Source organism: Lasioglossum baleicum, chromosome 14, assembly GCF_051020765.1.
Source record: "Lasioglossum baleicum chromosome 14, iyLasBale1, whole genome shotgun sequence".
NCBI classification, from domain to species: domain Eukaryota; kingdom Metazoa; phylum Arthropoda; class Insecta; order Hymenoptera; family Halictidae; genus Lasioglossum; species Lasioglossum baleicum.
The window spans coordinates 4,871,250-4,887,061 of NC_134942.1; the positions used below are offsets into that span (position 1 = coordinate 4,871,250).

At 44.6% G+C, this 15,812-nt stretch overlaps 3 protein-coding genes across 4 annotated transcripts; 1 reads left to right on the forward strand and 2 right to left on the reverse strand.

The window, feature by feature from the left end:
* Positions 1–169: 169 nt before the first annotated feature.
* On the forward strand, positions 170–15,225 carry LOC143215564 (uncharacterized). Of its 2 annotated transcripts, none has more exons than XM_076437795.1 (5): positions 170–291; positions 12,985–13,324; positions 13,469–13,909; positions 13,985–14,161; positions 14,389–15,225. In XM_076437795.1, exons 2-5 carry the CDS (start codon positions 12,986–12,988, stop codon positions 14,758–14,760), a joined length of 1,329 nt encoding a protein of 442 aa, XP_076293910.1. In that variant the 5' UTR covers positions 170–291; position 12,985; the 3' UTR covers positions 14,761–15,225. The 2 variants fall into 2 exon arrangements, with proteins under 2 accessions (XP_076293910.1, XP_076293909.1); XM_076437794.1 differs by lacking the exon at positions 170–291 and adding an exon at positions 12,276–12,567.
* On the reverse strand, positions 1,154–7,968 carry Setx (probable helicase senataxin). The gene is made up of 7 exons (XM_076437790.1): positions 7,536–7,968; positions 7,251–7,364; positions 6,967–7,119; positions 6,668–6,887; positions 2,241–6,396; positions 1,480–1,690; positions 1,154–1,399 (listed from the first exon to the last, which is right to left on the reverse strand). The coding sequence occupies exons 1-7, from the start codon at positions 7,620–7,622 to the stop codon at positions 1,271–1,273; spliced, it is 5,070 nt and encodes a 1,689-aa protein (XP_076293905.1). The 5' UTR covers positions 7,623–7,968; the 3' UTR covers positions 1,154–1,270.
* LOC143215567 (uncharacterized) lies at positions 8,469–14,661 on the reverse strand. Its single transcript, XM_076437797.1, has 3 exons — positions 12,716–14,661; positions 10,161–12,641; positions 8,469–10,065 (listed from the first exon to the last, which is right to left on the reverse strand). Exons 1-2 carry the CDS (start codon positions 12,821–12,823, stop codon positions 12,423–12,425), a joined length of 327 nt encoding a protein of 108 aa, XP_076293912.1. The 5' UTR covers positions 12,824–14,661; the 3' UTR covers positions 8,469–10,065; positions 10,161–12,422.
* Positions 15,226–15,812: the final 587 nt, after the last annotated feature.

Genomic DNA, 15,812 nt, shown 5'->3' on the forward strand with positions numbered 1-15,812 from the left:
CTTGCAGAATCATGATCTCCTGGTAGAGATGTTCGTTTTCGAGGTTTCGAAAAGATTTCTCGAACGAAATCGACTGACTCTCTGCCAACAAAAGATGAGAATGAAGGTCATACGCATAGTATCTATGTATGTATGTATACCATTTGTGCTATACATCACTGTTATATGCTATACGTTTATTGGCTTTATTACGACGCTAATGATATATTATACATAGGTATATTATTTTCATCTTGAATAAGTCCAGTCTTGTCACAGAAAAGGAATATTTGAGGAGATATGTAGCCTGTGGTAAGTTATCTACGTGAAGTCGTTTGGTGAAGGTGATTGTCCATATGCGATAATTTACTAAAGTAGTCTGATAAGTCGGGGAAGGAAAATGTCAATAATGTCATAAAGAGTTGTGTTTTTAACACATAATGTTGCCAATCTGAATTTTAGTTCTATATAGATTATTACAAGCTCGTAAACACTTTCTTTCAAAAACTCTAATTTTTTCCATTGTAGTATGGTTAGTGTTCCACCAAACCGGGGCTGCGTAAGCTATTATATATTATAGGTCTTACAATGTACAATATATGGTTTTAGCTCTATGTTGTGGAAAAGTCTACTGTTTGATTTAAAAGCAGCGCATGCTTTGTTTAACTGGATATCTACATGTACATTACCTTATTATATGTAGACCAAGGTATTTAACAATGTTTTTGTGTGGAATTGGGTTTTTTTTTATATTGGTACCTGGTACCAGTGATGCCAGAAATGCGCAACATTTCTGCCGCAGCACAAGCGAGAAACTGATGTTTGATCCAGATTAAAACTGGGTTCTAGTAGGGCTCGCAGTGGCTCCCTGGTACCAGTGATGCCAGAAATGCGCAACATTTCTGCCGCAGCACAAGGGAGAAACTGATGTTTGATCCAGATTAAAACTGGGTTCTAGTAGGGCTCGCAGTGGCTCAGTTGGTGTAGCGCGCGCCTGCGGAACTTGCGGACTCCGTGGTCGCAGGTTCAATCCCCGATGCTGGCACCTCTGGAAATATTCCATGTGCCTTTTAAAAAAACTGTGGTGACCCAAGGTGGTTCGGAACCCACCTTTTATAAACTGTAGGCCCCGCTGAAAAGGCGATAGTAGTGAGAGTGGAAAGATACAAAAAGATTACAAAAATGTATTTGTTTATAAATCAATGACGTAGAAAAATGAATAACAATCTACATAGTTTTCACAGAGGAACAGGTGAACTATAGATAATGCTTGATTTACAAATGTACATAGTTATCGTGAACAACGAGATCGCTTGATAACATGGTGTTTAATCTCCTGAGAATCAGCTTGAGCGTTTACGTTAAAATATACTTTTCGCGATTTTGCGTCCGACAGTAAGGAGTTCCACATTGTGTCTTTCTGCAACGAGCATAATTGTTTTACGTTATTATATGCAGAAATTGTTGATCGGATATCGTTGCAATAGTATATCCACTTACATTAAATACACTGAAGTTTCCACAGATGAACAGACTGTGTTTGGCTCGCGTAAGAGCGACGCACAGTCTTTGCCTATCCGATAGAAATCCGATTTTCTGGCTTCGTACGCAGGACATGATTACCACGTCCCGTTCTTGTCCTTGAAAGCCGTCAACCGTGTTCACTTCGACCGTAATCTTTTTCCTAAGATTCTCTGGCAGCGACGACATTCTGAAATCATCTCCGGTATTAATCATTTCTTGAATAATAGTCTGCAGAAAATGTATCATCGCATAGATTGCAGATTCTCTAAGACTAAGACATTCAAGGGTGTAGATCCGGCTCGAGCGAGAGTGTGGTGGCACACTCAACACCGCTAGACACTGTATACGTACACGAGATTGCAAGGGTCCGGCTCCGGACGCTATTCGTCTCGCTAATGCACATTTAGGGGGCCCTACGTAGTCACAATCGCTAGATAAAAGATCAATCTAGCGCGCGAGCTCGTCAAAGTGGCCTACTTTTGCGTTTTCGAGGCGTAATTTGCATTATTCGGCGGAGCCGCGAGAAGCATTGAGCGGCGCGACAGTGCTGCCACTGTCACGAAACAGTGGCAGCACTGTTGCGCCGCCCAATGCGAATTATGCCTCGTAAACGTAAAAATAGGACTTTTCAGGGCGATTGCGGCCCATGACTAGTGAAAACCCCCATCTTTCCGCAATTCTGAAAACGAGACTATACCCTTAAAACTTCCAACCCAATAGTATAAACAGGTACTAACTTTTCGCTAATTTTCGCCAGTATCACATGCTTCTGGTTGTTGTACGGCGTAAGAATGCCATATGAGATGCATTCCCAGCCATCCAGATTGGCGTGCGTCAGCATCGAGTATATCATGTTGGCCACGAATTGGGCCTCATGGGTGTTCGAGAAGTTATCATTGTCCTGGATGGTATTGACATGGAATATCCTGTACGAGTGAAACGGGAAATCTTCGTTGCGAGGTTTGGCTGTCTTTAATTTGTTAGCGTAGAAGAACTTGTTGGGCCACCAGCAAATATCGTGCGGCATCCTGTACTGAGTATCCAGCATGATTATGGGATTGCACGATGTCATCTCAAAAGCGTTCTGAACTCTTGAGAAAATCGATTGATCCAGTCCCATTCTCTTCGCCTGAGTACTCAGAACTGTAGCGGGCAACTGATTAGGATCGCCGACCAAAACTAACGTGTTCACGCCCAGCATCAACGGTATCAAGGTCTCCGCTTCGGTGCTCTGCGTGGCTTCGTCTACGATGCAGACCGAAATCCCCTTTCCATTCGTCACGAAAAGGGACTCCATCTGTTTGCTATAACAGGACGACAGGGTACAAGTTATGATATCCGCGCCGCCGAGGATCTTGTTCTCAAAGTCCCGCTGTATCCTGACAAACTCCTTCGACTTTATCTCGTTCAACGGCCTCCGGCTTTTCAGCAACTCGTATTTGCAGTTCATGTCTGCCAGCTTCATTTGCAGGTGTTTCTTGTAAGCCTCGTCTTTCTTGTGGGTGTTGGCTATCTCGCACTTGAGCGCGTTGATCTTCGACTCTACTCGAGACTTTTCCTCCTCCACGCTGTCCATTGGAATATTCATCGAGTTGGGTCTCGTTTTCTTCATGTCCCGTATGGCCAGCTCTGTCACAGAGATGTTCTTCACTTTCGGATGCATCACCTCCGACCGGCCGATCCTTACCATCTTCAATCGCTTCTGCTGCATGCCAGACCTGATCTGCAACAACCTCAAAGTGATCTCGTCGATGGCGGCGTTCGACGGAGCGCAGACTAGTATCTTTAACGCGCCCTCGCTGCTCGTATATCTGTTCTTCCCGTACAACACCTGGCACACTATATTTACAATAACTTTCGATTTGCCCGTACCAGGTGGTCCCTGTATGAAGCACAGCTTCGCCTGCTTTTGTACTATAGTCTCGGTCACCTTAAACACAGCCTCAAGCTGTCTGTTGTTCAGCTTGTCCCGAGTGATTAACTCCTCGGGGTGGATGGGCACAGTGGATAAATGGTACTGCTCGATTTTCGGATTTAAAATCAAATTCATCACCGGTGACTTAGGAAGATACTCGAGAGCCTGTACCAGCCGCAGATTCGGCCGCAAATAAGTCACGCTCCTCAATCTTCTGGCTTTATTCACCACGATATCTGGCTCCAGGGGCCTCGTCAGTACGGTACACGTTATCAACGCGTAAGGTTTCTTCACGTACTGGTTCAACTCCTTGTTGTAATGCGTCCAATCCGACAGTATAGTCTCGTAAACGTCGTTCACGTAAGCGAACACTTTCTGAAACGACTGGCCCTTTTGTTGGACCCTGGTGTACTCGAAGAACACCAAGTCTCCGAAAATCGGATACGCCTGTTTGTCCCGATCTTCTCTCGTGACCAACAACTCCAGCATCAAAGTAGTTAAGTGCAGATTCGAGGATAGCGTGTTCGTTTGAATGGAGTTCTCGACGATCGAGCACATCAGCGTGGGTCGTCTGCGATTCTTGTCGATCGTTTGAAACTCTTTCGTTATCCCGTGCCAGGTCTCCAGCAACAGAAGAGGAGAAATCACTCTGTAGTATTCGTCGTACGATTTGTAATGCGTCATCATCACGTGAAGCTCGTTGTCGCAGACAACAGGCGCGGTGGTGTTGAAACGCTGCTGCTCCTCCAACCAGACTGGACTCCATTTAAAGATACGCAGCAAAAAGTCATTGGTCATTTCTTGCTTCATGGCTTTCTTCGGCATAGGCGCGTCCTTTCCTGCGAGCCTGTTCAACGCGTTCGATTCGTCGATTTCGTATTCGCGTACAGTCTTAATCGTCGCGGCGAAAGACACGCGCTTCTTCGTCCTTCTTTCTGGAGATTTCAGAATCGACGATGCGGCAACAACGGGCGAGGTTGATTTGCGTTTCGCTACCTCCATATCTTTCAGTCTCTGCGACAGCGCGACGTCCTCCCGAGCATCTTGAGCGACAGCATTCGTTTTAGATTTGCTTGCGTTGCTCTTCTTCGGTATCTTGCCAAGCTCACTGATCGACGGCAGGTTTTGACGTCGCGTTGGCGTTTCCTTAGTCGTCGCTTTGCCTTTTACACCGTCGGACGTTCTTGGTCGATTAACAGATTTCGGTTTCTCTTTCGCGTCCCCTAACTTCGTCGCGGAAATCGTGTCTTCCAGGAGCAAGTCTGTTCGCGATTTTAACGATATCTTCGCATTCGGTTTGGCGGCGATGCGTTTCTTCTCCTGATTCTTCTCCAACGATGATCGTGCCTCTTTCAGAGCAATCGTCTTCAGCTTCTGCTTCCTGTCATCCGCTAATAGTTTCTTCGCTTCCTTGGTGAGCGGGCTTATCGTTTTCTTCGACATCGGAAGACAATCCGCCCATTTGTTCAGCGCCCTGCGCTTCTTCTGATCCTTCTCTCGCATGTACTCCTCTATCTTAGCTTTCTCTTTCAATTCCTTCTTCTTCTCCTTGTTCGACAGTCCCTCCTTCGGAGATTTCTCAGCATCTTGCCTCGCTCTGTTGGCACTGCTGCTTCTTCTCCTGGTAGGCAGATGCGGCGGCTCTATCTGAGGCACTTTTCGTTCGAGCGACTTTTTCCTAGATGTTACTGTGTATTCTGTCGTTCTGCACGACGGACGAGAATCGTTTTCTTGGCTTAGAATAGAATAGAACTCGCTGCATGACGCTACTAAGCTTCTGGCACAATCCACGGAATCAACTTCCGTTCTCAACGCAGTTCTGATGTCGTCGTCGTCGTCGTCGTCGTCAGCGTTGTAGTCGTCGTCAGCGTTCTCATCTTTGTCTTCGTCCTCGTGACGCGTAGAGATTTCTTCCTCTTTCTCTCTTTCCATTTCCTTCTCCGGTGGCTTGTCCAAAACTTGCGCAGGCTCAAGGCTCGTCACGTCATCATCTTTCAGTTCCGATTTAATTTCGTCTTCGGTCAACGTTTGACTACGAGACAATCTACGCAACCAGTTCTTGTCTTCGTCGTCGCTGTCCGATAACGAGATGATCGTCAAGTCATCATTGTCGAGCTGATCGAATCCCTCGTTTTCAACGTCTGCTTCCTCTTCTTTCACTTCTTCCTTGACCTCCTGTTTGATGGATGTGTTTATACCGAATCCAATGTCGAACAATTGAGAGCACGGGAAAATATCATCCTCGCTATCGCTCAAGTTAACAACATCCTTTTCTGAAAACTTCGTTTTCGGCTGTTGTTGTACTTGCTTCAATTTAATCGGAGACACGGTCGGCACGAGAACATCGTTAGTGCTCCAAATTGCATCTTCGTCTGTGTCCGTTAGTTGCAACTCTTTCTCCATTTTGATCATCGTCTCGCCAGAATTTACAAAATTTGGAGGCAATCTCGGCGATGCATCGTTCTGATTACTTTGAGTAATCTTACTGTTCGCATTGCTAGTAGTTTTACCGTCTTTTCTCGAGCCGATTCTTGCATTGCTGTCTTCGACAATATCCTCCGATTGTTTGTCACAACAATTAGTAGAGCTGATAAACAGATTCTCCTTATTCTTGTTACTCAACAGATTATTGTCAGTCAATTTCTGTACATTCTGAAAGGTGCTCTTACAACTACCGATAGAATTCTGTTTGTCCTTAACACTATTATTCACATCACTTAACACAAACAACTCTGAGTTCTTGGTATTTACAAGCTCGTCGGGCTTCGCTTTGCAGCTCGTCTCAGGACATTTTTCAACGTTTACGCTATGACCCGCGTTCAACATATTGCAATCAGTCATGGTTGGATTCAAGCGAGTATTCGACTTGATATTTTCCGCCTCGGAGCCTTGGTTGTTACCGTTTTCCTCCGATACCCTGTTACTTAACGAAACATGGATTATCTCGAGATCGTTCTCGTCCACCGCATTGCTGTGATCTGAAATTTGAATAGTCAGCTCCAGTTTGATTCTATTTTATATACAGTGGATGTACAAAGTACTCGTACACCTTTTAAAAATGAATAACTTTTTCAAAATTGGACCCGACAGTTTGAGCTTTTTGTAGGCGGTAGAAGAATTAGTCTACTAGCTAATGTGTAGATAATTTTTTTTGCAATTCCAATGGAAAAAGTGAAGATCTATAATGAAAATTTAGAAGGTGCCTTTGGTAGGTCTACGTAATATAAGAAACGAAAAGGATAAAATCACCTTCCAAAGATTCCTCCTTCAAACAAGCCGCTACTTGATTCTCTAATTTTGGTTTTTTCTTCGGAACAACCTGTACAGAGCAACGATCCTCCTCCACTTTACGTTTGATCCTCAAATGGGGTACATTGTTCCTCGCGCAACTCGTGGACGCGTTAGGTTGATTTAATACTGTTTCCGAAAGGTGGTTGGTAGCATCGTTACTGATCGTTATCTCTGGTTTCTAAAATCATAGTAGTACAGGGCAATGTAGATAACAAGTACAATAACCAATCTCTCGAATACGCAAGGCTAAATCTTACTGTGATTAAACGAAATCTGTACGCGAACATGTTCTGATCGATAGCATTGACATCGACATCTGGACAACCCACTCCAATGACATCGTTCGGTCGTAACGAAGTTGTTTGATATGGCTGTTGTACCACTCCGTTGATGTACAGACCGTTGGAACTCTGAAAGTAAACAAACGTAGCAGCATCGTAGGTAAACGATAGCGGAAGCGAAGAAGATAAAAATCCTGGCAGATAAATAGAATAAATTGAAATTTCGATGGAAAACATATATAATTATAACAGTGACATACCTTTAGGTCGGTGACGTATAGCTCGTTCTTGCTACGAAAAAATATGCAGTGACGTCGTGACACCGTCAAACTAACGCATATTATTTCGTTGTCCTGTGCCCTGCCACAGGTATACTAGAAACAATTCATTTTTGCATCGATACAACTTCGTTATTCACGACAATTACGTAAATGCCAAACTTTCGAACTGATATTGATAGAATGAACAATTAAACGACATGCATCGGGAACTGTGATAGCGGAGTTTGAAAATAAGAGTGATTTTACAAACGATCGTAAACATACTGTGTGGTCAGGTTTATCGAGCAGAATCTTGCCAGGCACATTAATTCGTTCCAAGAGGAACTGGCAACTGCTGCCCGGAGTATCCATTTTCCTCGAATAGATATTCTCCGCTCGGGTCGATTCCCTTTGTTGTTAATCCGCCCGCTGTTACGCTGAAAGCAGTTCGCGAATATCTTCGCCGGTGTTCTGCGATCCAGCGAAATCAGATCACGGACAGGTCGAACATTGTTTTCGCCGGTAAAACCGTCGCCTCGCTCTTTCAATGGACAATAGTGCTTGAAATTATCCATAAAAAATCATATCGAGCACATGCGTTGATATTTACCGCCTTTCACAATTGAAAATAACGTCGGACGTACTCAGTACTCACTGTACACAAAATTCGGTTACACAATTTCCGAGCAGAAAATTCCGTGGCCATCTACTGGCACGTAGCCGAAGCTCCGCGCCTGGGAGCGTGCAACCCGCCGTACTTTCGCGTTCAACCGGACACGGATCATTAGGGGTCGCTGCGACGACGAATTTGAAACGTGAAATTTGATCCTTGCATAGAATCATTCCCTAAACTCGGCCGATTAAGTGTATAATAAATAAATATTTAATAAATGCAGCTAAACTTAATTTATGATATAACAGTCCGTTTCATGTAGCATTTCTATCTTTCGTTACATAATGTGTTTGAATAATATTATTTTTATTAATGTGTTTATTAATCAATGTTACAAAAATTTGGAATTTTTGTGCGAAATAAATATAGGTTCACTTAATCCAGGCATGGGCAGAAATAGCACGCGGGCAAGGGAAACTCAAGGAATACCCCCACTTCTCCCGGCCGCTCGTCTCGCTCCCCGTGGCGGCCCAAGTGCTCGAAGCAACTACGGCCGTCAAGGGGATTGAGACGCGCGGTCGGGAGAAGTGGGGGTATTCCTTGAGAATCACTAGCACGCGTGCTATTTCTGCCCGTCCAAATAAGAGTGTACTCGTTCTGCGCATGTTGTTGCGCGTCAGTCATAAAATTCATGGCGTCAGCCAATGATCGCGTGGTGGGCGGAGTACGAGTAGGGGGATTAGCCAATGAACGAGTTCCATTAGAGTCATATGCGCAGTAGAGTCTCAAATTCGTCGGCTAGTAAGTACATTCTTATTTGGAGTCGAGCATAGTTGAGCCTGGTTGAGCTTAAAAAAAATATTACGAATGTAATTACAAATTAATTAATTAACCAGAAAACTCGGTATTTAGTTGGTCCTCCGTTGTTTTTTGTGACCTCAAATATGACCTCAAATAACGAACCGTTGGCGCCGAAAACATTTAAAAATTTATTATCAGCAAATATGATCGATAGAAGAAACATATTGACCTCACATATTCTTTGTAAATTCTTTTGTTGGCCAAGGTAAAACCTCTACTTCTGCCATCTGAAAATATGCGTTAATTGCTTTTGCACGATGAACTGATGCATTATCCTGTTTACTCTCAGATGGACACGTACCTTTATCCACTATACATATTATCTATCTAGTATTCTACTTATCTAATATATCTATTCGGTAACCGATCATCGAAACGCAAAACGAAGATAACATTGTTCGCAAGATTTTTCGATATTCCCGACATTTATCGCAGCCGTAAACTGATGTTAACGATCGGCAACGATTGCCGAGTATCTTTCGATGTCGGAGGTCAGGGTAGAACATGTATAAATGATAATGTCTGAACAGGTTCGCGGGCCCAGCACTCCTCTCGACAAATGACAGCCCGTCTACCGAAGAGCATACAGGTACTTAGGGTAAGCCGAATCGTTGGCGGGCGTAACAAAACATTTTCTGTTTTTATGCTTTCGGTGAGTGGACGGTATTGCGAAAGAAGGACGACCAGTTCGCACGTATACGTAATACATGGCGGACGGTTCGGTTCGTTTCGGTTCACTTTCAGTTTCGACGATCAGAACGAGACAACCCGGTTCGTTGGAACGAGACCGCTGATTAAGGAAAAATAAACATACGCCAACAACCAAAAAACGAGAAGCAACGATCGACCACCGTGTACGTGTACGCGTGTGCGTGTGCGTAAAGGAAATCCTGTTGGAACAGTTTAATGTCTATCTACCGAGAGATTAATTTAACGGCCAATTAATCGATGGCAATCTGATAAATCGGAACAAATTTCAATCTCTTTTTCACACAAGAGGATTACGAGGACACATACGACAGTACTAATCCTCTTTTACAAGCTACACGGTGTTGCTCCTGTTCTTAATCTTTCTCGGTAGCTAATACCAGGCTTCCGAGGATAATACAAAACGGAAATAAAAATTCTGTATGATTTCATTTCCATCGCGGCCTAGACTGATCTTTTATCTAGCGCTTTTGACTACTGAAAAACCCCAACTTTGCATTAAGGCTTCACTTAGACAAATCATTGCGATCACCATCTTTGATCCAGTTTGACCATGGACGGGAGGATCACTTCGGGTGTTCTATCGAGTCCAATGGACAACGGTGGAGCAGAGTTGGCACACTCGCAGACAACCTAGCAAAAATCAAACATTTTTTACTCAGTTAAATAGTGTACGTTTGTTGAAGAAATATGAATGGAATGAGTAGATGAGGGGCTGAATGACATACCTGTATTACCACCTATTGTATCATCGTAATCGTAATCGTTTCGCAAGGGACGAATCCGCTCGAAGAGTTTCTCACAATTAGTAATGCTGATCGTCAATGGATTGACGAATGTTGTACGGGCGTGAATGGAGGCCGATTATGCTAGCTCGAAAGTGAAAACAGCAAAGCGAACTGGGTCGATGCGCTTTTCGGATTTGTTTGTTATTCCCCATGTGTCCGCGCGTTCCGTGTGCCCCTTGTAAAGTTCAACACTCACCGATTCCCCGCGTCGAATCACGCGGGTCCATGTAAAATAAGAGAAAAGAATCGTTTCCTTCCATTTTCTCCTATCGAAGCTCGAAGTTTCTTCCAAAAGAAAGCCGAGCGATTTCTTCGATCAAAGTACTCGCAGGCTCCCAGGGTATTTTAACCTAGAATGTCAGGTTATCCGACGATTCGATTGAATCAACAGCTATATTACTATACTGCGGATCTTTATGTATTTATGGCTTACGAAAATGTTCAGAAAAGGCTAGAGTATAAAATACGATAAAATTTTGTAGAAAATTTCTCCATTAAAAATAGGATTTTATTTCATTCCACTTTCTTCAAAGTCGACAAAAATTGGAAAATGCATAAACATCCGCAGTCTAGCTATTACATTAGGAATAACAGAAACACTGAAATGTCTGCGACTTCCAGAAATTGCTAAATAAACCAGTGAATAGTCCTAAACATCGTCAATCACATAGTTGTAAGAATGGTCCGCTGTCCGAGGATCAATCGGTCGAATATATTAATGTTTCCACGCCTCGAAAATATTGGTGTCACTTACGATCGCAACGTTCTAGATTTTTCGCAAACTAGTTCCGAGCCGGATCGGATCAAGGTCGTCGCGAATATCGAAAAATATTTCCATTCCTTCCAGGCGTTGGTGGGTGTCGCGGTTTCGTGTAGTCTTTTTAAATTAGTATAAGGCAATCAGGTAATACATAAGTAATATTCTTATCTGCCTTCGACGTTCCCGATACTCTCGATGCTCTCCACTATCGAATCTTGCCCAACCCGCCTGTGTTACAAGGTCAGATGTGCCCAAGGGGAGCGACGATCAGATTTTACTCGTTCGAACGATCCAGATGAGAATGTTGCGCAACCTTCATCGGCCCGAGTGCCCTAAACCAGTAATCGACCACTACCTCTCTGTGTGTCCCATACTCCTTCATTGCCGCGTAATAGCGCCATCGACAATAATTAATTTCATGTATGATTTTCGTAATTACCGCATCGAAACGCATTGATAAACACGGGGGGGAGGGGTGGGAAGAGAAGGGGCGGCCCTGTCGAGCAACGTTTTTCACAGTCTTTCCGTAATTGATTGTACGTTGATGGTGGGAAACTTCAAATTTCATTTCGAACGATAATTATGCTATAATATCGAGTCAGACGCGTGATGAATGTTTCAGAATTTCCAGACAGCGGATATTTATGCAGAATAAAATTTTTTACTCAAATTACAATAAATTGGAGTCAAATAGAAATTTATTTAATTTCTTGACCCTTGGCACACTCGAGTGGTGACTCAGAGTCGCCACTAAAAATTGCTATATCATATTCCAAATACAGTTTACCTTATTAAATAGATTGGTATCTAATCAATTACAAAACATTTAAGTAATGGAGGAGATGTTACATCAATTCCATATTCATAAAATGAAAAAAAGATACAATGGAATTATTCTACGTCAGAAGAAATGTTTCATTTTCGAGTTAAAATAGCTCCGACTGCAAAGGCCTAATATATTTAATAGGTTGAAAATAATAGAGCAGTATCTTTAAATTTTTTCAATGTTCTTACTGTTTTAAATTGCACCTACTAATTTTTCCCACAAATGCATAAAATCCACTGTCTATACATATTGTATAAATGATCCTACAACCTCGCGTAAGCAGAATAGACGGTGGACAGTCAAAGAACAAGAAAATTTGACTTATCATTGTCGAACCGTTTGGCCGGTCGAATAGCTTTCTCTCCGAGTTTGATTTCGATTTTAACCCGAGACGGAAACGCCCTGGCTTCGATCTCGAAGCGGACACGATCGTGAACCGCTAATGTGTCCGATCTAATCGTTGCGAAAGATATAGATTCAATGATTGGTCGATGCCGATGGAGATCATAGCCTGTCAGCTACCACGACTAAGTAGGGAGCAGGTTTTTCGAAGATTGAACACCTGGTAGGATGAGGCGTAGATCGACCCAGTTTTGGTCGGCGTGTTAAGTCTTTGTCAATGATGGGAGGGGTACCGGAACGAGATTGTTTTGTGAGAAGGGGTCGCCATTGGTACCGCATCACCATATAAGCAACGTTCGCTGCCACTGCCAGGACAGAGACTTGCACCCCTTCGTTGATACGGGTTCTCGACGAGCAAGGTAATCGAAGATTCAACGTCGCGACAACAGCATTTGAACATTTCGTCCGGATCTAACTCGGACCTGCCCGAAACCTAGAATCGCATCAATACGCTCATTATCATAGACATAGTCGTACGCATAGATATAGAGTAAGTCCTCAACTTACGCAGTTAATTCGTTGCAGAGCTTTCCGCGTAAGTCGAAGAACCGCGTAAGTCGAATAGTGCCTGAGCGCCACCGCTAAATGGTTATTAATACGATCTGCTTTGTACATACTCCATGTACTGAACACTTATAAATAGTATGATCCCATAAATGTATTGATCACTCATAAATAGCTGAATGCTTATGCTGTACACAAGCAAACACTTATCTTCGCCGTTGTCACATATATACCGAGAATTTTACGATTTTTCGGTTCGACCGTCGTTCCAGGATGCAGACAGGGATCGTATTCGTGACGATAGCGGCAGCGCTGCTGCAAGGTAGCTACGGTAGCACGGTGTCCGTCAGGATGCCATACCTCAGCCCGGCAGGTGTCACTTACATCAACAACGTGGAACCTCAAGGTCTTACATACGCGTATCCCGCGAACATCGAGGCTCATCATGTCGGGTATGCCGCCGCCCAGGTACCGACAGTCGCAGCGGTGCCGTTCGTGAAACACGTGCCTACGGTGTCCCATGTTCCGGTGACCAAAATCGAGGCTCAGCCGGCGCTTCTGGAAAAACAATTGCATGTGGTGAAGCCGGCCGTTCAGACCCGTAAATTCGAGGTGAGTGGCCAGCTTGCTAGACGCTGGTGCTACCAAAGTGGTCTGTCGCGTCACACCCGTTTCAAATTCAAAGACTATACGAAGAAGAGTCCACGGAAGAAGGGGGAACTTTCTAGACTACTAAGAAAATCGATTTATCAATAGGTCCGTCGCCCAGCGCTCCAGAAACAATTCTACGACATCGAGGAACGCGTGGTGGTGCGGCCAGCCGGGTCAGCAGTGGTCGAGCTGGACCAACCGACCTCTAAGATCCAGAAGGGCCCAGCTCTGATCCAATCGTACTATCCGCAACAGTTCCAGGGTATCTACAACTTCGCTCCCTCGGTGATCGGTCAACCCTTCGCTCCATCCTTCGCTGCCCCCGCAGTTTCTTCCACACCCGCCCCTCCCTCTAGCTCCAACGAGGAGAGCGTTGTCATCGACAACCCTGACTTCCGTAACCTGCAACAGGACCAACAACAACAGTTACAACAACAGCTACAACAGCAGCTACAACAACAAGGACAGCAACAACAGTTGCAACAACAGTTACAACAACAGCTACAACAGCAGCTACAACAACAACAACAGCAACAACAGCAGCAGGTTAGAATCTAGAGATACTCGCGAGTAGATTATATTAACCATAATGGAGAGCTATAAACGTTTATTGGTCGTTAGACTGGCGCGCAGAGCACACAGGTGAGAACCAGCTCGAACGGTGCCTCTAACGAGCCCTTCGTGGCTCATGATCCCTCGCCCAACGTGATCGTCAGCCCTAACTCCAGCCCTGAGGAGGATAAGAACAATCAGAACAGGCTGCTCGAGCTGCTGACCGCGCGCGGCAACGTGGCTGAGGTAGAGTACACGCATTATAAATTAGACTGCGGATCTTTATGCAAAATAAAAATGTTCAGCAGCGATTGTGGGAAACTGGAGTTGAACGAACAGTTCTTTCCACACTGAAAACATGTTTTAGCCAATTTCTTCATAAACGCATAAAAATCCGCAGTCTAGTACAAATTCGGGCCTTCGAATCGCAGGAAAACTGAGCATTTCACTAACGAAAACGATGACTTGTTCAGATTGGTTTCGGGAACCGATTGGGACTCGCGAAATCCTCACTGGAAGAGATCGGTCGCGTGAGGGGTCGTGTTCTGTCCGCGACTCCAGCTCCGGACAACGCGGATCCAGCTGACGAGCGAGTGTCGACAAGACGCGTGGTCCTCACCAGGCCTATCGAAACCCTCCAAGAAGTGAACGTCGTGGAACCAGCGACCAAGATCGAAAGGGTCTCGGTCCAGCAGCCGACTCTCATCAAAACCGCGCGCCTCGACCATGTCCAGGTCCACAGCTCCGTCCCCGTGATCGGAAAAGCTCTGGCTCCAGCCGTAGCCCACGCAGCCGTTCCCGTCTACCAGAAAACTATCTCGCCGGCTTATCAATACTACCAATAACCAACCAATCGATCTTCGCGATCCCCTCGAAGTCTCTGTACGCTGCAACTCGATCCGAAACAGCGAAGAGTGAAATAAGAACTGATAAGAAGAAGGTGGTCCCGGCGTTCGCGTGTCATGTTCTCCTGTAAGGTTAGAGTATTTCAAGATGGAGAACCTTTCTACAAACGTTTCGTAAATAATTTGACATTTCACCGTGCCGATCGGACGTCTCTTCTTCCTGTTAAGTTTGGGAACGTGCTGTTCGTATGTCATCCCGCGGAGAGCAGCTTTCACGACACAAATTGATCTGTAACTTTACGGCCGGACGTTCACGATTTTATATTCGAATCGGACCTCGTTGATGCAACGTAACTGTAATTACCTGTAATTAAACGATCGTAAAGCTCGTTTGCCAGCGTACAGCGACTCCCGTCTACGTTTTGTACTGTACAAGGTGTTTATACATAAAGAGATGAAATGAAACCTGCTGATTGATTTCTCCATCCAGACCTGCAATTTCAAGCGCCCCTCGTATATCGCTGCTGGCGAAGTGGCGTCGTTCATACGGGTTTAAGAACGGCAGTCGTTGCGGACAGCCACTAATTTCGGGACCTGCCCGCATGTGTATATTGTAATATGATTGCTCGAATTGCATCATCGAGAATTGCCGCCGCAGGACGATTCCTTGGAATTACGAGCACACGCAAATTCGCAACGGTTTCAATGTTGACGGATCAGGTTTGCACGCGTCCCTCGCAGCTGAAACACAAATTTTCTTTCAATTCTTGAGAACCTGTCGTTCTTACACAAGAACGAAAGTGAACGTTTGTATATAGATGGGATTTTGAAGATAATGGAGAGCTTCGGCTTCCCAGGATGTGACAGGGGACCTCGTCTCGACGTCCTCGAACACTCGGAAACGTCTAAGAACATGAATACACGGTTGACGAGTCGAGCCGGATACAAATAAGACAATAAATAAAAATTCATCCGAAACAGAGCAACGTAAACGTATCGAGAAACCACCTACTTCTAAGCGGAGAAGAAAATAGCGTCCTGTTTCTTAGTAA